The sequence below is a fragment of the Bactrocera latifrons genome, unplaced genomic scaffold (assembly GCF_001853355.1).
Source record: "Bactrocera latifrons isolate USDA-ARS-PBARC rearing strain unplaced genomic scaffold, ASM185335v1 scaffold_41, whole genome shotgun sequence".
In the NCBI taxonomy this organism is placed as follows: domain Eukaryota; kingdom Metazoa; phylum Arthropoda; class Insecta; order Diptera; family Tephritidae; genus Bactrocera; species Bactrocera latifrons.
Genome location: NW_017537057.1, coordinates 1,628,064 through 1,648,181, shown reverse-complemented (window position 1 = coordinate 1,648,181; position 20,118 = coordinate 1,628,064). Strand labels below are relative to the sequence as shown.

The 20,118-nt window shown below is 35.5% G+C and overlaps 2 protein-coding genes across 2 annotated transcripts in view; both read left to right on the top strand.

The window, feature by feature from the left end:
* The window catches only part of LOC108972606, a 201,163-nt gene that overhangs the window by 3,986 nt on the left and 177,059 nt on the right, over positions 1-20,118 (top strand). The window lies entirely within an intron of this gene.
* Positions 5,701-7,492, top strand: LOC108972608 (multiple epidermal growth factor-like domains protein 11). The gene is made up of 2 exons (XM_018939253.1): positions 5,701-7,183; positions 7,271-7,492. Exons 1-2 carry the CDS (start codon positions 5,965-5,967, stop codon positions 7,342-7,344), a joined length of 1,293 nt encoding a protein of 430 aa, XP_018794798.1. The 5' UTR covers positions 5,701-5,964; the 3' UTR covers positions 7,345-7,492.

Genomic DNA, 20,118 nt, shown 5'->3' with positions numbered 1-20,118 from the left:
ACACGGCGACACTAAAGGGTTTGTAAACAAAGAAGAATTTAAAAAAAAAAAAAAAAAATAAAAAAAAAAAAAAAAAAAAAAAAAAAAAAAAAAAAAAAAAAAAAAAAAAAAAAAAAATTTTTTTTGCGCTATCCGATCATATTCGAATTCTTGTGTGGAATATTGTCGTCTTTTGTCGTTTTTTTTTGTTTTTTTTTTTGGGTCATAGGCAAGACCTTATAAATTCACATTCTTTTATAATTTTTTATCAATCAGCAGCAATTACTGCAGCAGTAAAAACAGTTTTGTTTGCTATTTGGGAATAACAAATAATTACCTGAAAATTGAACTTTTCATAAATTTTTGTGTGTATCTGATTATTATATGTAGATAAGATTCGATAAGTAAATAAGGACTCCACCGCAACCTAGTGTCTAATGTGTCCTCCCCTTAGTCACAATGTCTCAACTATCCCCGACAAATTGATAAATTCCAATGGCCTTTATCTTGCACATACAGACAGCGGGGCATTGATTAGCAGTTGTTCCAGTATTTCATACTCCAAGTCGCAGAACCGGAAATTTGAACAAGAATTGGCTAGACCCATGTTAAACAACTAGGAATGACACCCAAATAAGGTTTTGGTTTCGATCTGATAAACTAGTCGTACTCCTGCACCAATAGTGATTTGACCTCATACGAAAAAATCTTTCATTGCGATAGTTGCATTGGAGGTTTAACTCTACACATCGACTTACAATACAACCCTCTACTTTGAATATGCTTTGAAAACTACTACTACTACTACTACTACTACTACTACTTAATTATACTGTCCCTAAGCAGTAGCTCGAGAGCGGAATCCTTCCATTCAGCCTTAATTTATTTGAAATTGTTCTTCAAAAAACACATTTTTTCAAATTTGTTGTCGTTTCACCAAATTCGATTTTATACTTCGATCTTATATCTACTGAACTCATCAAAAAGGTGTATCCTGCATTTCTGTCTGCTATAGTAAGAGCGCATCTACCTTAGAAACTTTTAAAAATTAAACAAAAATAGTTTATATGATGCTTTTTTACTGGAAAACGTTTTCAGAAAACCTTTCGGTGAGGATAAGGTGCCTTCAATTAATTCCACAGGCTAAGCAAATGTCTCCTACTCAGCATTATCACACGTAATGCGCTCGAAAGGGTATTTTGTACCTTCGTGCCATATCACTTACTACCGTAGGCATGAATTTATAATCGCTGATTTAAAGCGAACTTAACGCACTTTGGTATTCAGCTGCCTTCCCAATGCTTGTCTGCTCACCCCGCATCGCAACCAGCACCACTCCTGCCAAGATTTCGTTTTCCACCAGTGACGCACTTTTCTACTTGCTGCACGACATAACATTACATATTAAACGCTTAACTACTTGCGCCATTATTTTTGCTAATATGTCCGGGATTATTGCTATTGTTGTTGTTGCTTTTGTACAAATTTAATTTTATTACGAGAAATGATTAATTTAAAAGATTTCGGAAAATTAATGGTCTTTAGATGTGTATAAGAGACAGACATAACATTACATATTAAACGCTTAACTACTTGCGCCATTATTTTTGCTAATATGTCCGGGATTATTGCTATTGTTGTTGTTGCTTTTGTACAAATTTAATTTTATTACGAGAAATGATTAATTTAAAAGATTTCGGAAAATTAATGGTCTTTTGTGGAGTGCGTTTACTAAGGCTTGACGCTTAACTACCTTGTTGTTGTTGTTATTGTTGCCTTTACTACTGCCGAAGTGTGTACGCGTGGTGTTTGTGCATGCGTGTGTTGACTGGTTCGCCCATTTCACCGATTCTCATAATGACTTTAATGCCCTGAGAGTATGCCGCAATCTCTTGTGGGCGTGACTGTTTGTGTGTCCGTGCAAATCCGGCCAAGACTGGGTTCATAGTAAGCGCTTGAGAAAGTTTACCACACAGTTTCCCCAGCTGCATGCTTCTCATATTGTTATTGTTGCCAATACCTTAAATTTGACAGCTCGGCACCATATGATTCGCAAAACGGTGTGCCATTTTCTTGCCGCCGTTTAGGTTCTGGAATTTATACTTTACGCGTTTCCTAGTTTGGCTGACACTTGCGTACTGCTGCTATGCTTTCTAATAATTTACTTAGTCCCATCACAGCATTTAAATGTATGAATAAAATATTTTGTTTCATTCCTTTTTCTCTTTAATTTCAACAAGATATTTGCGACCACAGATATTTAAAACCAATTTAAAATTCGGCCGAGTAAAATTTAGGGTTACCTCCTAAACTGACATTAAAGAGAAAGCATAATACTTGTAAGACGGAAATGTGCTTTCATCGTGTTGCATGACAAATTGATATATTTGTTTATACAAAATATTCTATTACAAAGATATGTACATATATATGATCATTTAAGATCAAGGAAGGATATCCTTCACTTATCTTAAAGGCATAGTCAGCGTTTTCAAGACGAATATGGCCAGCTGAGTGGATAAAAAAACACACTGTGAAGGATAGAGCAGTAGATCTACTACTACCTTTATGGTAGCTGGGATGACGCTCCAGTGTTCAGGAAGCCTGGAGCTGGAGCTTGAAACTGAAGCTACTTGAAAGTTCCCTACAGTATATTCTTCCAGCAGTCCTCCTCGCAATCGGTAAAAAAGCCAGTGCCATAGTTGAGATGATGAGATCAACCCGTTGAATATTCGCCAATTTTGTTGGGAGTATAGTCAGGACATCCCAAAGGACAAGCGGCCTAGCAGTCTATTCGTGTATTCATGCCTATTTACAGGTACCTGATCCAACTTACAGTCAATATAACTACCTTTGATAAAATTCCTGGATTAGTACAGCCTTTTTTATACTCGTTCGAATGGACCAGTCAGAGTTAATTTCAGTCATGAATATGTAAATAAACTTCTACAATTATTAAAACGATTTAGAAAAATATTTTATGAACTCTGCGAAAAAATTTGAGTGAAAAATAAACAATCACTCTTTGCTTATCGATCGCTTACTGAAGACCGCTTACTTTCATTCATAAACTACCCGATTGCATTAAATCTAAGCAGCGAGTCTCACATGCTGACACATATGTAGTTCCGATAAGAAATCTACAGTTGAAGAAAGACACAATGCACAAAATGTTTTATTGGTGGTGACTTTAGCAGCCTGCATGGTGTCTAGATGACATATATACATATGAGTGCATTGAAGATAATGGAGAACGAGAATGCAATAAGTGTGTCTAATGGTTACATTGATATTAGTACTAACGAAGAGAAAATTCAATAGTTTCAATTAATATTAATTTCACTTCTTTTGTATATAAAATGAAAACAAAAATATGAGCATATGAAAATTCGGAAGTGCCATGAGGCTGCCTACCCTCATGATATTTATAGCTCGCTGCATTTAAGATAATATTCTTTTACTTTTGTACATATGTATATGTACGTGTGTTTGTAAGTACATGTGTGTACTTCCGTATTATTGCATATCTGGCAGTGAATAAATAATCTCAGCATATTCATTAACTTCGTTTATGGAGACATAAAAACAACTTTTAATAGATACATACACATCGTACACATATACATATATGTACATATGTATGTGTATTGTTATTTAATTTGTGTGCAAAGTTCGTATGAATCACTTCCCAATGTAATTGTATTTTAGTGCTGTTCCGGGCGATAACGATAGCAAGGCAGGCGCCAAGTGTTTACGGTTCGTATGACGCATACTTAAAGTCAACAACAAAAATTTAAAATAATACAGTAAATCTATACACTTTCTAATGATTAAATTAAAACAAAAACAAATAAAAAAAACTATTGCATATTATCAGAAAAAATGAAAGGCAGCAAAAGCAATAAGTTTTCAGTTTTGAATAGAATGCATCAACGCCTATGAGACCACAATAGAGTAAGATTAGTCCCCAGCCTTCGAATAGAGAACTCTTTTGTCATATGAGTTTCCTTGCTGATAAAAACCCTCCATATAGTTATACATGCATTACCCTATACGGACTTAATTCCTTATCTAACAAACCTACTAATTTAGTTCGCGGCTAGTTTCTGTGCATAAATCCTGATATGCCACAATGTTGTTGTTGCTGATTTATCAATTGATGCTGTTCACACCCACAGCGGTCTTATAGGAATACTTCCATGCTCTATTCTTCGTAGCTGAATTATATTTTTTTAAATTATGCACTTCGAAGGGGTTATATGAGTTTCCTCGGGTAAAACACAGCCTTTTTCAACAATTTTTTTTCTCATATAAAAAATGAAATATTTTTTTAGAATTTTTATTGTTGGAAAATTACACTACTAACAAAGAAGTTTTGAAACTTTAAAAAAAAAATTTCCCCGTGTTGGTAGGATAATTCCTTATAAGATCATCTAAAGTGAAAAAATACGTGTTTTAGTTAGGAAATTAACCTAGAACTTGGACGGAGAAAAAAAACTGAGAATTGTATTTTTGGCAGACATTTTTACGAAACAATTAAAATTTCAGTGAAACGACATTTTTTCATATAGTTGCAATCGGAAAAAATATCCCTCATCTGAGTCTATAAGAATTGTATCTCAAAGACCTGTGTAAAATTTCTGTTTAGTTTTCGAGAAATCTTGTCAACCAACTTCAATAACACAGTTTCGAGAAAAACGTGGAGAAGGACGGTGTACAAGTTCTCAAGGCTGTATCTCCGAAACTATTACTCGGATCAACTTGAAAAGCTAGGACAATATTCGAAAGATCAATTTTTTGAAACCCTTAAACCCATGTAACCCCTTAAATACTAAAATATTTTGTTGCTTGATATATGATAAGAGTTCATCGGAGAGTATTATAAAGAGCTGGGTTACCATGTCGCGATATCAAGCACCGCTAATAAGCACCGATTGATCAGCCTCATTTTCAAAAAAGTGTGGGCCAATTATGCCTCCAGCACAAAATTATATCATCATGCTTTAGATGCTTTTGGTCGAAAACTTAGCAAAAAAATTGTTTGATGAAATTTGAAATATGTTCAATAATGAAGATGAGTTGTTCCAGCACTGTCAGCTCTAGATATGTTTTCCTTTTTAGTATTGTCAACATTCTATTACATAAATGGCGCCAACCTCAAATTTTACGTTAACTTGGCAAACCCTTTATTATTTAGAGTTATATTACGGAGTTATCAAGCGCTACCACATCATAAGAACTGCAGTTGCTTTAATAAATCAGGTGTTATTTTGATTGCTTAGCGATTGAGAGGTCTCGAATTTCACCAATCATTGCTGGTGCATATGTATTATGAATAACTGATATAATTTATTAAAATCCAAAGTTATGAAGCATGTTGGAATTTAGTTTGAGCAAATCAGTTGTGAAGCGTGCTGGAATTTAGTTTTGAGCACAACACCTCTCCACATCCTTGAAATCAAGTAATTTAATGGCAGATTAGAGATTAAAGCAGTAAATTTACATTTATTTGTGGTTAATTGGAAATTTTTAAATTTGACATCGCCAAGAGAACTACATTTTATCTGAACTCCAATCACCAGAAAATCATGGTAAAATTTCCTATAAGGCTCATGACACATCTCGGAACGTGCTTGATTGTGTAGAATCGTGTGTAGCGAATAATAAAGAAATGACAGTCACTTGGGCGACTACTGTGCTGCAGCATAAACAACACCGCCGATAAGCAGAACTCGCACAGGCCAGAGCTGAGGATACCAGCACAGAATTGAATTAATTGACGATCAGTTTGGTTTGAGTGCTCGATACGCAAAGGAGTGCTGCGAATCATTTAGCCGAGTGTTTGTTATAAATACAATTAATAACGAAATTAAACTAACTGAATAATAAATAAAATTGTAAGCATTACAAAGGCCAGCTCTGTCACCTACTATTCATACATATATAAATAAAAAATAAATTCCGAGGGCTCGCAGCGCACAAATTATGTCACGCTACGCAAATAAGGTCATCTTATCGATCTTTTTGTTGATCCAACTGACGACGTTGTGTCTAAGTAGTGAATCCGGTGCCAATGAGGAGGCCAACAGCGGTTCGGTGGACGAAAGTTCACTTGCGCTAGAGAATAAGGACTACTATTGCCTGCGTAATGTCACTTACTATGAGGAGAAGGCAGTATACAAGACCCGTGAAGTGGAGGTTAAGCCAAGCGGTGTATTTAAATGGTTTAAGAGGAGTAAAACACAGGTAGAGCACTACGTCGATATGGTAAAGGTGCCGCATCAGCGACTAAAGAACGTTTGCTGCGAAGGCTACGCGATGGCTGCCAATAAGACATGTCTGCCCGTTTGCGAGCCCGCGTGTCCGCTCAACGCGTTCTGTCGTGCACCCAAAATGTGCCAGTGCCGACGTGGCTACGACGCTGTCAAGTCGGCGCTGAATGGCACACACTACTGCGAACCGCGCTGCGCGTCCGGTTGCCCCTACGGTGGCAAGTGCGTGGCGCCAGAGCTGTGCGAGTGCGCGCCGGGCTATCGCGCCCATGCGGGCGGCTGCATACCCACTTGTGCTTCCGATTGTCTAAACGGCCGTTGCATAGCATTGAACCAGTGTGGTTGCGATGCGGGTTACGCCAAGGATTCGGCGACCGGTGAGTGTGTGCCATTGGTGGATTGTGGTGTGGTGAGCGAGTGCATAGAAACGGCAAACAGCACTGAGCGCAGCGACAACGGTGAGGGGACTGTGAATAGTGTAACTGCGCTGAATATAAACGAATTTGATACGACCGAAACTGAGTTGATGACTTTCGCCGACGAAAATACCATCACTGGTAATCCAGTATACAACAACACAGTTAGTGATGATGGTGATGATGACGATATTGTACTCTTTCCTAGCAACGAGGAGGAGACGAATTGTACACTTCAGCCCTGCATCGGTGATACTACATGCAAATTGGTTGGCAGTTGCTCATGCGCTGACGGCTTCATACGCCACCAACCGGCACCGGTGAATGGTGTGGAGGTGGGCCCTATTTGTATGATGGCAGCCACCGAACAAGATGGGCTCACAAATGCACGCGGCGCGGATGGTGGTTGGACGGCTACTTTCTTTGTAGTTGTAGGAGTGGTCGTGATGATGTGCGCTTTGGCCGTGTTGTTCGTAAAGTTGTGGCGCCACCAGCATGGCTCTTTGAATGTGGAAGGTGAGCGGGAGTCGTTTTGGTGAATTTATCTTTAAAGATTCATTGCATATTCATTAAATGCTTGTTATTGTGTCATACTTTTTGCAGGGAAAACCGAGCCGTGTTGTAGATATGATAAGAATAGTACGAGCTCGGACAGCGGTCATGTGGACATGTGCTGAGGGATGGATGTGTGGTCGGCGCACATTTGTGTATGTACGTGTGAACTGTCTCTGTTTAATATTTAAGCTTTAGTTGGTTCGTAATTTGCCATAATAATAATTAGTTGTTAAAAAACATAAAAATAAATTGATAAATTTGTATAAAATATTGTTTTTGTTTTGATTTAAACTCATTGTTGTCTTTTTATAAGGGTTTTGAATGTTTCTGGGTGGTCGATAGATATTAGATTCTCTTCCTCTTTCTCTTCAGAATTTGGTGGAACAAAATGACTTAAGGTTAATATTTTTCTAGCAGTCGAATTTGGTTTAAAGTGGGTCTAACACTTATGTTTTAAGTGATATGATGAAATCTCAAAATTGAGATACTGGACATCATGATGAAAAACTGAGACATTTCGTTTTTAAAAATGTGGTATATAAGTTCAAACTCGGGATTACTGGAGACCCTTAAGAAAAACTATGAAATTTTGTTTCTAAACTCGTCTATTTGATGACAGAGTAGTTGATATCAGTCGTTGTTTTGAAATTCTTTTCGCTTCTCAAGAGTCTACTTCAAGGCTAATTTGCAAGTCTCAAATTATTTCGAACTTTTTTATTTACTCAAAACTGATAAAGCCGTTAAAGGATTGACTAATGCATAAATAAAAGAAATGGAGATTATTTTTCTTGCAATATTTGTATGAAATATATTTATGAAAAAGTATGGAATTTCTTAAGCTACTTAAAAAATACTGGTGATTTTTTTCTGAGAAGTGATTAATACGCACTCTTTAAATGATTTTTTTTTTAATGCGGTAATAAAATATGTTTGCTTTGTTCCAAGTAAGGATTATGAACACACAAAGCATTAGATTTGTTTTATTTGAAGATTTTGTTTATCGGCGTATTTCCAAGAGTCAAAATATAAAAAAAAAAGAATTGCTTTTTGTTTCTAATGCAATCAAGTACAGCTTCTTACGGAATTATCACGAAAAAAATTTTTTTGGTGTCAGGTTATACTTGCGTTTGGACTTATGAGTGTGAGAGTGGTTATTAGATGAATAACCCGGTAGGAAAAATTATGCGACTCAATGACTCATCTCAACTACATTCGAAATATTGGGTAGTCGAAAAATTCTTTTGGTAATGGTCAGTATATTTCGTTGCAGTCGTATATCTCCAGTGTTTATACCAGATAGTGTGTAGAGGTTTAAGCAAAAATAAATATGTAGTTTCAGTAAAAATTTAGACTTTTTCAAATATTTTATACTAAAAATGTTATTATTCAACTTCATAAGAATTTAGTAAGAAACCTCTTATATGTCACACAAACACTTTTCATGCCAAATCGCATATTTATTTACTACATGGTACTTACCTGCATAATCTGTAACACCCTCATTACATCAAGAGATAAAAGTAAACGGTTGTCCGTGCCCTTCAACATTTGTCGCCAGAGCAGGACAGCAATTACATAACGCTGTATGCTAAACTGTGTTCAGACGAGGACTCTTTCTGACGCTCATTATAGTCAAATTCTCTTTTGGTGGCGCTCACGAGCGACAAGAGTTCGACAACTTAAGTCAGACAGTTTTAATTTGAAATACTCAATTTCTTGTTTGCTTCAAGAACGCGGTACACAAAAATATATTTGATTAGCTAATTTTGTATTTTAATCCATAATTTTCTAAAACTTTTTTGTTATTACATGATGGAGATTTACATACTTATTTTCATACAACATACAAACTAGTTTGGGCAACAAAAGAAGTCTTCATGTGAACATATCCTGATTTGTGAGCGTCGACTACCTGCTGTCTGAGATCAAAAAACATATTAGCGGGCATACAAGCATTGGTTAACCCTGATAACATGTGCACAAAGAAACAATTTCAACTTGTTCAGAAATTTTACTTTACAAATACTATCTTTCTAAATAGTTTTTAAATTCTTAGCAGACCTTAACAGATAAAGGCGACCAGCATTTTATTTACATGCTATATATTCGAAACATATGATAAGTTATTACTAAGGGTCATTTTTAGTGCCTGGGTTCGGTGAGAGCCAGACTGTAATGTATAATTTTTTGTTTGTGTGGGGATGTATTTATGAAGTCTGAAAGCAAGGAATGTGCGTATTAATCACGCATTTGAAATGTAATATGAAGGAAAAATATTGTTTGTGTCGTAAAAAAAGAAATAATCTTTGGAAAATTTCAGTTTTATCGCACATGAAGTAAAACATTTCTGTTTGAATTATTTTCAAATAACTAAGTAATGAACTATGCTTTCGTAAATAATCTTTTGTCTCAAGTACTCGGATATATAAGTCTTTATGTAATATTTTTAATTTCAGAAAAAAAAAAATACGAAGACCGCCTACTGCTTCATTTTAAAAAATAGTAGTAAAAATACAGTAGTTAAAAAAATTCAAATAAAATCTTTTCAAACACTACTTCAATGAAAAATATTTCACTGCGGAGTATTTCTATCATTTGTACTTTAAACTTTACGATTATACTCTCCCTTCATAAAATACATACAGCAAATAAATATGTATTCAAACCGTGGTCTAATCAGATTCCTCACCACTCATTTCCTATTAAAGCAACACCAGCTGTCACCACGTCAAACAAATGTCCGCCCACAAAACTTCAACCACAAATAAATTAAACTTTTCTGTGATAGAGCCCTTGGACGAGGGAGGCAAGCTATTGACGGACTTGTGGAAAACATAAGTGAATGTCGAGGTTGGATGGAATTGAGTAAATAGACAAAAATAAAATATAATTATCTGCCAAATGAGGGATTTTGAAGAGAAGACATTGGGGAATAGAGTTTTTAGTATATATTTTTTTTGTTTTTGTAATTATTGCCTACGATTCATTACATCATATAACATAAGTTTATAAAGCATAAAATTTCCAGTTTCTGCTGTCAGATATAAGCAATGTATAACCATTTCATAACCATAACTCAAATTTCGTTTCAATAAGAGTGGATTTTATTGTATCGCCTGTAAACTTTAAAAAGTAATGTTACCATATTTTGCATTTTAGGTGATGACATATAATGTATAAAATTTAACACAATATTTTTATTGTGCAATATAAAGTAGAATTCTTTTACTTGTTGAAAACGAAATTTGACAGACTGTTTGCAGAAAGGCCTTGACGTTCGTCATAGTAGACGCTGTCTAACATATAGTACATAGTACACAGGCTTCGGCGAAGACTATTGCTCGCCAAATGTGCTGTCGCATTGAAAATTTGGATGTATGAGTATGAAATATACATTTCCTGTACGTAACTATCGGTGGAATATATACATATATGTATATGTTTTAGAGCGGGCTGATTTACAGGCAGCCAAAGAAACGGAAAATTTCCATATGCGGAAAATCTACAGATCATACTGAACAACTTTGTCTCAAAGAATATGGGTCTAAGAGCGGTTTGGGAATTATGAGAATTTCTTTGTTAGTTTTTGAGATATCCGAATGAAATTTAACACATTTGTGTGTTTTGATATTCTATTGAACGAGATTCAAATATTAGAAGACATCCGAAAAAAGTTTTAAAATCCAACAAAGTTATTTGAACACTATATGAGTAGCGATAATGCTCGAAGTTTTGATTTTTCACATAAAGGCGATTAACCAAAGAGAAAAATTTGTTTTGAAAAAAAATCTACACTTCAGAGTGTCTTGAAATATCGAAATTATTATTAAAAAATTTATTCCTTTGACCATTACTTGAAAAAATCTCTAAAAAGATCATACAAATGTCAAAAGTTCGCACAACATATGTGTTATATATGTTTGTATATTGGGACAGAAAATCACCCGGAAATTGTAGTTAAATTCCCGGGTAAATAATACTTTAAAAATACGTAATTACTTTGCCAAATGCGAGCGCGAAATATTAACTACTTTGTTTACAGCAGCTGCTTAAGTCGGTATACCTCAATAGTACCTTGCGATTTTTACAGTGAAAAAAAAAAAAACAAATTTCGAACAAAGAATAAAAGTGAAGAATTTGGTGCTTGAAAATCGGCAGGTGAAGGTCAGAGAGCTCGACATCTTTCGATAGTCAGTTCGAGAGATTTTGATAGATATTTTGGGTATGAAATGCGTTTGTTTGACTCGTCCCGATAAAGCTGATTTTTTTAAATTAAATTTAAATTTTTTTAATTTTAATTAAAAAAAATGTTCTTGCCGTGGACAGCATAATTCGTTAAAGGTTCAACTAATATCAAAAAGCCAAAAATATTTTGTTCCAACACGGATAAGTATTGTTACTGGATGAAGGGAAAGGAAAAAAATAAACATCCTTCATTCAGTGACTATGAAATATGAAAAAAACGCTTCATAACTTCTCGAGAAATTGTGTTCAAAAAAAAAAAAAAAAAAAAAAAAAAAAAAAATGTTTTTTTTTTTTTTTTATTTTCTAATTTTAACAACTCAAAAATCTGTCCCAAAATGATTTTTCACTTCGGAGATGTATTTGTTGACCAGGCGTCCTAACAGGTATGNACTAATATCAAAAAGCCAAAAATATTTTGTTCCAACACGGATAAGTATTGTTACTGGATGAAGGGAAAGGAAAAAAATAAACATCCTTCATTCAGAAAAAAAAAAAAAAAAAAAAAAAAAAAAAAAAAAAAAAAAAAAAAAAAAAAAAAAAAAAAAAAAAAAAAAAAAAAAAAAAAAAAAGATCGATTCTTGTTTTTATTTTCTAATTTTAACAACTCAAAAATCTGTCCCAAAATGATTTTTCACTTCGGAGATGTATTTGTTGACCAGGCGTCCTAACAGGTATGGCCGGAACTGAAACTTGAAACGCGCTTTTGATGGGTGTTCAACTACTACGAGTACCAAGGGGAGCAGTTTGCCTTTTGCCAGTATTATTTGGAGCGCTGATCAACGCATTTTTTTGATCTATGTGCTTTTCAGCATCGAAACAGTCAAGTGGTACACTTTTTAATTTTTTTTTTTTGTAGTTAGTCGCCATTTTGTGAAATTATGTTAGCATGTTATATGAAATAAAAGTCGATTTTTAATTTAACATTAGGTGTGACCCTTATTCTGAAAAGGCTATAAGACAATTTTTTTCTTAAGAAAAAGTTCGTGACACTTATTTGTTACTTTCAATTGGCTTTCAATGTGTAAAAGTATTTTTCAGACTTACATTTTAAGACTGTATTATATTGGGTGATGTAATCTATAATAAAATGTAGTCTCTATCGATTTTATTTCTATTGCTTTATTTACCTAATACTTCTTATAATGCCATATGCTTTTTATTTGGTAAATATATTTAATTTCCTTCAAATTTTTTCCCTCCTGTTAGTAGCAAAAATTAAGTTTCCTACACAAAACACACAAACGCTTTAATATAATAATGCCTGTAATATTTCTATAGCTTACACACTCACGAGAATTATAAGTTTCTGGATGCCATTGTTTTCCGTGGCATACAAAAGCGAAAGCAATACGGAAGAACTTCAGAATGCAACAAAGTAGAAAGTTAAGACAAAAACCACAGCAAAACAAAAGAAACTTGTGCAAGTGACATAATGAAAGGAAGGTTCTAGCTGTTGCACATAGACGGGATCCATGTATGTGTGTGGATGTGGCATATTATTCATACACCAATGTTTTGGCGCGCTGATAACAATAGTCGCGCCAACGCGCAGAAATAATAAAACGTATAACACACGCGCACACATACTAAATATAATAATATTGTGTTATAACAGAGTGCTACCGCCACCGCTGTTGGCGGCTCCAGGTGCGTTGTGATGGATCATGTTTTGTGTATAATTCAGTTACTTCGGTTTAAGTTGGGGATTTCATTCTTTTTTTTCTGCCGAATAATTAAAAATAAAATACACACCGAAACCATTAAATTTTTATCGTTGCTGCATGATGTAGTATTTAAGCGCTTTCAGCCACACTTTTCATGCATGCTAAACTCGCCTCAAAAATGTGTTCTTTCATATTTTGATTAAATTTGTACGCAGCGCGCTTTTGCCTCCAATTGCCTGTTTACTCTGCCCCCCTCAGTGATTTTCGGCTACTTTTTCTTTAAGCTAAAGAACAGTGAGAGTCTTCTAACGGAAATCGCTGTGTGACAACCGGCAATTGCTACGCATCGTTTACGCCTTCAAAAACGTCACTAAAAGTGTGAGAGTCGAAAGAAATAAGGCGGGGCATGGAACATCGTTTTGAGCAGCGGGTGGCGTTTAATAGGCAATGGGGTGAGAGCGGCTTCGGGCTTTGCTTTGCTGCATTTAATAATTTAAAGGAACATTTTTTTTTTCGAAACGAAGTTATAAATATACAATATAGTGGCACGGGGAGCGGTAAATTAATGAGAAATATTCTGAAATGAAATGTAAATAAGTGTGGACTTAAAAAGGCGAAACCTAAAATATCTTAAGGTGAGCCGTGCCTCAATACATGTAAAAAATGTGGGAGCAGTATTTATATAAAATATGAATTAGGCATATTTCACTTAACTTTCCACAAGTGTTTCGCCTTAGGCTTAAGTCTAAATATTATATTTTGAGTAGATTTATAATTAAAGCTTTACATTTCACTGTTTGAAAATTCAGCGTGTTTAGAATTTAACGTTTTCCTAAAGCTAGACATTTTCGATGGTATACTCTGCGATCAAAGAATGAAATGAAAGCTGAATTTTTAATTTACTCTTCGCGTGCTTTTCGAATTGGTAAATTTTTCTGCAAGTTGATAGTACTGTTAGTGACATTTTCTTATTGTCTGGTTTGCAGACATTTAAAAAATGGCCTTAACTGCCATAGAAAAATTTATTTTAATGATATCGAACTGAAAATACCAACAACTACAAATCACATATCCTTAAAGCCTTTTCGCACAGGAGCTAATTGATCAATTAACCGGTCTTTACTCGATTAAAGCAAACATTTAGATCGATTTATCATACAAAATAAAAATTGTACATTAATTCCCAATCGAATTGAAATCGAGTTGAAACTGGAATGCAACTCTGCGCACTGTAAATTTGGCTGTGTTTCTGCCACTTATTGTTCGGGCTGAATATTTGCTTGTGGACATTGATAAATTAGAGCTCAGCTGATAAATTCTATTCAACAGAAGAAATGCAAATTGAATTACGCAAACAAGTGTAACAGCATATCGTTAATTTAGTAGCCGTCTGTGCGAAAAGACAAAAACTGGCCTCTCAATTATAATCTTAATGCACTAAATTAATTTGGCTGTGCTAAAAAGCTGTTACCTTTATTTTGCAGTATCGAATTTTATTGTATTCACATACATATGTAGATACGCATACTTATGCGCTCATGTAGGTGATGCCTTCATTTCGCCTGACAGCTTTTCTGATTTGCACAGAAAAAAATATATGCGCATGAGTTTATCCACAAATACAAACTTGTGGTAGATATGCGAGAATCGTCGAAATATTTACGAAATACATAAGGAAAATGAGGCCCAGTTGTTGCATACGTACATCTCTTTGGACGGTACATTGCCCATGTTGCTCTTCATCCCCACTTGAACCGAAGGTTCCGCTATTCTTGCCGCTCATTTTGTATTTCGCACGACTTTCTTCTTATACACAGCTAAAATGTGTGTGTGTGTGTGTGTGTGTGTAGACACTGTTCATGAAGTTTGCAGTGCGTGGGAAGTTGCCCAAGGACATGGACTTGCTTGGTTGCTTAGATTTTGTTTGACGTTGAGTTTTTGAGCTTAGTGAGCGAGGGATGAATTTTCTGCGGCTGCTTGGTGAAATATGTTTTCTTTTTAAGTCAAACAGAGGTCGCTTTGGAAGTATGAGTGTGGCAATATCTGTGTGTGTATATGTGTGTTTGTGAAGAATGCTGTTGCCAGTCAAACTTTGTTCAAGTGGAATTTATTGGTTTGCGGTCAAATTGTGTGACAAGTGAGACAGCACAAAAAGTAAAAAAAAAAAAAAATAATAAAAAATATATTTAAAACTAAAAAGCAAACAAACAATAAAAAAAAAACTTAGCTAAAGCTTGAAAATTGTTGAATATATATAATAATATAAAAATCTTTTATGGGATTATTCGTCGCTACGAGATATATAGACAATGTATATTCTCAAAATTTTATAACATTTGACTTTCCCTAACTCAGAGCACCCTAATGAGCCTAACAAGCCTGCAAGCAGCCCATAAAAAAGTATCACCAATAATACAGGATTAAATTTAGTTGCAAATTGCAAAGCCATAACAGTAATAATAACAATAACTGCAAGTCAAAGAGCAGTGCGTCAAGGTTCGCGAAAAAAAAATTGTTATAAAGTAACTGGGTCAGTTTCTCTACTTCTGTTTCTCGCTCAAAACAAAAAAAAAAAAAAAAAAATTATAGCACTTCGGCCCCTCCTTTCGGCAGCATGTCCGCCTCAGCAGCAACTTTACATTCCATTACACTTTACTCGCCACTTAACGCGTCGTCGGCAGCACTTCACTTTTCACACAACAAATTGCCCCGATTTCTTTATCCGTTGCAAAGCCAAGTTCCAGCCCTCTTGCCGCGCTTTCAGTGTCGTGAGTCTGACCGTCTCTTCCCACTTGGAACACGCGATTTTTTCTGCGCATTTATATTTAATTGCGTAAATTAAATTTTCAACCGGCTTTCGTGTGCCGCATTAAGGGATCTGCAGCGTAGCGTCCCAGCGGCCAATGGCTGTTGCGCCACACAGTTCGCTTTGACCATATTTTCCGTGTTCTATATCCTTCCATTGGCGCTTTCGCGCCTCACTTTCAACAACGGCGCGCGCGCTGCTTTATGCTTCTGAAAGGTAAATGTATAAAATTTATGAGTCGCTTTTATCAGCGCTTCCTTTGCGCTGATGCCCGGCCATGTCTGCATTGCTGCTGCTGCACCTTGGGCCCCGAGATTTTCACCTCAGTCGCTGTTGGGGCGTGTGTGTGTAATGCTGCTGACAGGAACGCAGCTTGCTGCTGTTGAATTTCCCTAGCAGTTAAGTGCCGTTACCAGTTATGCAACTGTAGGCATGCATGTGGTTATATTTATATATAATACTACATATGCATGTGTGAATGTGTGCGTTCAAATAAGTAAATTATGTGTGTGCTGCTTTCGCGCAACTCCGGAGAAAGTATGCCAGTTCCAACACACACACATATACCTACACACATTTATTCACACTTACCAACACACTTTTATTTGCTATATATGTACATGTGTATGTGCGTGAGCGCCTGCAGATAGGCTTGGTCCACTGTGTAAATGTGCAATAAATGCATTTTGCGATTTCTGAATTATTAAGTGCGCCCATAATGAATGCAAATGAGTGAAAACATACTCGAAAATCGCTGGCTTGCAAATTATGAATCGCCATCATCATATCTGCGCATTACGCAAATAAACACCAACACACACGCATAGCGGTGGCGCGCCAAATTGTCTGCAACGCGGCGGCATGAATATGTATGTATGCTGTCTCTTATACACATCTAGATGTGTATAAGAGACAGCATCATATCTGCGCATTACGCAAATAAACACCAACACACACGCATAGCGGTGGCGCGCCAAATTGTCTGCAACGCGGCGGCATGAATATGTATGTATGTGCTAAGCGCATTTAACGGTTTAATGTGCGCATTTTTAATTTGTTCTTATTTATTGCAGATCTCTTTATATTTATGTAAAGCTTGCGGATCATTATTAATTAAAATAGATTTAAAATACTTACCAAACATTTGCGTCGATAATTGCTAAGAAGTTGTGATTTCCAATAAATTACTGCAGTTGTGGCAAATAAAAATCATTGCAATTGAGAAGCGTTGACAGAACGACAGAAATTATGAAGGGTGTCCGCATTATCCACTTCTAGGAAAAGAGGCTGGTCAAGCAGTTACTGGCATCGATTCACAGTCCAAAGTCTTCTTATTTTGGCAGAAGTTTATGACAAGCATTCTCTAACTGAGCAAAAGTGTCTGAAGTGGATTGCACGATTTAAAAGTAGTGATATTGGCTTGAAAGACGAGGAACATCCTGGGCGGCCAAAAAAGTTTGAAGATGGGAAACTAGAGTTAGATAGCTAGGTAGAGTAGATGTCTGATAACGCACATAGGTTTTTTAAATTCTCGTTGTCAAACCACAAACTATATTGTATCATCTCTGAAACTCCCTGTCCTTCTGATGAAGTTCATCAGTACAAAAAGTTTTATCTGTGCAACATCCGAAACATCGTCAAGAATCCAATAGTTGCGCTTCTTTTCTTATAAGGAGCTTTGCATTTGAAAAGACGTTTTATAATATTTTCTTTTTCTACCTCCTGAAAGTTTCTATAATTGTAATTATGTGGTGTTCTTAATGTGCTGACATGTCTGCCAATTGGACAGTGACCCGTTAGCATTCCTACTATCTCATGTCAATGATTTTGAATTGTAATAGTAGGCATGTGCGTCCCAGATTCCATTCATGCCAAGTTTGCTTGCTTGTTTTTATAACATTTCCGGAGTCTTATTGTAGGGTGGCGCCTGTTCTGGCTAGTTCATAAGCTTCACAGTTCACACGAAACTCCAAGGGACTCACTAGTTTCAAAGTTGGTTGTGAGCACACTATTTGCCAGAAAAAGAGTGTTTTTTAAAAGACTCTCACTCCACTTTTAGTGGTCTGGAAGACGCAAGGCGATTCTGGTATCTAATTTTGCTAAATAGATATCAGCTTCCATTCGATAATGGTTTGAACTAGCCCATATAGATACGTAGCTCTGCGTCCTTATCCACTTTGCCTCTTTCCCAGTCTTCCCTGGCAAGGGAGAGCAAAATTGGAACCTATTTTAAATTTAGGAGAAGCTTCTAAGTTATTTATTTAGAAGAAGGCGATTAGGAGGGACTCCGTCAGTCTAAGAACAGACTTCACCGCCATATTTCACTGCAATATTGGGAGCCGAATTTAAGTCCGATTCTATTGGATTACGTAAGTCCTCGAAGAAAATTATAGCCAGCTATACAAGAAGAGCTTCTTACGCTTAGTGAGAACTAATCTGGAAAATGGAGCTGGTACAGGTTGAACTGTTTACCCACCACTAGGATCTATTATTGCTCTATCAGTTGCTATTTTTTCACTAGTTGCAACAATAGTGTAAAACTATTTGGAAAAAAAGTTCTAAATCTTTGCATAACCCACCTTTTACCTCAGGTCTTGCTTTTCCTGACTAGATACCATTTGTGCCGATCGATGCAGAACACCCTCATTAAAATGTGGTACACATCATAGTTGCATATTGAAAATTGGCTGGATTCATTCATGGACACCAAGTTGGCGCAGTTGGTTTAGAAAAATTGACAAAAAGAAGGCACGTTTCGTATTTTGAATAATACACTTGTACAAGTTTTTCTTAAATTAAATCATAAATTCACCAGCGAGCCGAAGGTCCTGGCAGCCAGTGCTCCTTTTTTTCGTGTAAATAAAATAATTATATTTTTTTCACATTTATAAATAAATAAATAAATCATAAATTTTTGGGGAAAAACGCATGGAACGCAAAATATAAATAAATAAATAAAATAAAAAATAGTTATGGCCTCAACAGATGTATTGAAAACTTTTATTTAAAATAGGTTAGTTTATACTCGTCATCTTTTTCTTAGTCCTGCCAAATGAAACTTTAAAATGAGTGACTTGACAGCTGATTTTCATTATTCCTTTAGTCAATTGTACTGCGAAGATTCCAGATATCTAAGATGAGTTATGGATGATCTGGAGAGAAGCGTAGGAATTGTTCCAGTTCTTTCAACGTGTATCGTCTTTACTCGTGCTCATTCGGCTCGCAAGTAACTCCAGTAAGTTGTGACCGGTTATTTGGCCATCAACCAAAGAAAGGACTGCAGTTTCGAGACCGTGTGAGTAAAAAGCATGCGTTTCTTGCTTTGGGTCATGGTTTTGACGCGCATCTGTGTGAGGTTAATTTTTAGTAAATGTTTTGTAAAATACTTAATCTCGATAATTTAAACTTTGTGTCAGAAATTTATTTTGTGAACCGTACTTTTTGCCAAAAAATGTTTTTCTCTAATAAAAAAATATGTTTTTCATATATAGTTGCATTAAATATTGATCTAAAAATTTTATGAGACCAAAAAGATATTATTTTTGAGTGTGTAATTAAAGCTCACTAATCTGTACCATATAACTTAATATTCAATTTGTCTATTATGAGCGATTCAATGGTACGCGCCATTTTCGCTGCGGATTTATATATTAAATGCTTAGCAATATTAAAAATTTATCGAAACTAGTCGAAAATTACATGGCAAATGTTACGAGAAATTACTTTATTTGCACAGTTATGACAAAATTCAGCAACAATTAATAAGCATGCTGATTTTCAGGAATAATGTGCCGAGCGCACTCATTGCAATAAACAAAAACTAGACCAGCCAGTCAATTTTTATAGCGATATTGTTGATACTATGTGAAATTTTAATATAAAAAAACGTAACTGCATATAAATTACACACATACACAAACTATATTTCCTGTCGGGTTTCATTGCCCTGACACTCAAATTTTAACTGCAAAAAGTCGATACTTTTTGTTTTTGCCAAGGCGCTTTGTTCTCTGAAATTTATCACATTACGTTTGCATACTTTTCAAGCAATGAAATCTGGCACGAAAATGTAGCAATTTCATTTTTCACCTTTTGCAAACATATTTTATGCAATTTGTTATAGAAAAAGAGCGAAAAAAGTACTGACTATGGAAAATTTGATGCCTCAGTGCACACTTCTC

Bases quoted from the DNA above. Each gene is read 5' to 3' on its own strand.
- LOC108972608 (XM_018939253.1), top strand. From the start codon at position 5,965: ATGTCACGCTACGCAAATAAGGTCATCTTATCGATCTTTTTGTTGATC. The intron at 7,184-7,270 runs GTGAGCGGGAGT...TACTTTTTGCAG, and splicing joins TGGCTCTTTGAATGTGGAAG to GGAAAACCGAGCCGTGTTGT.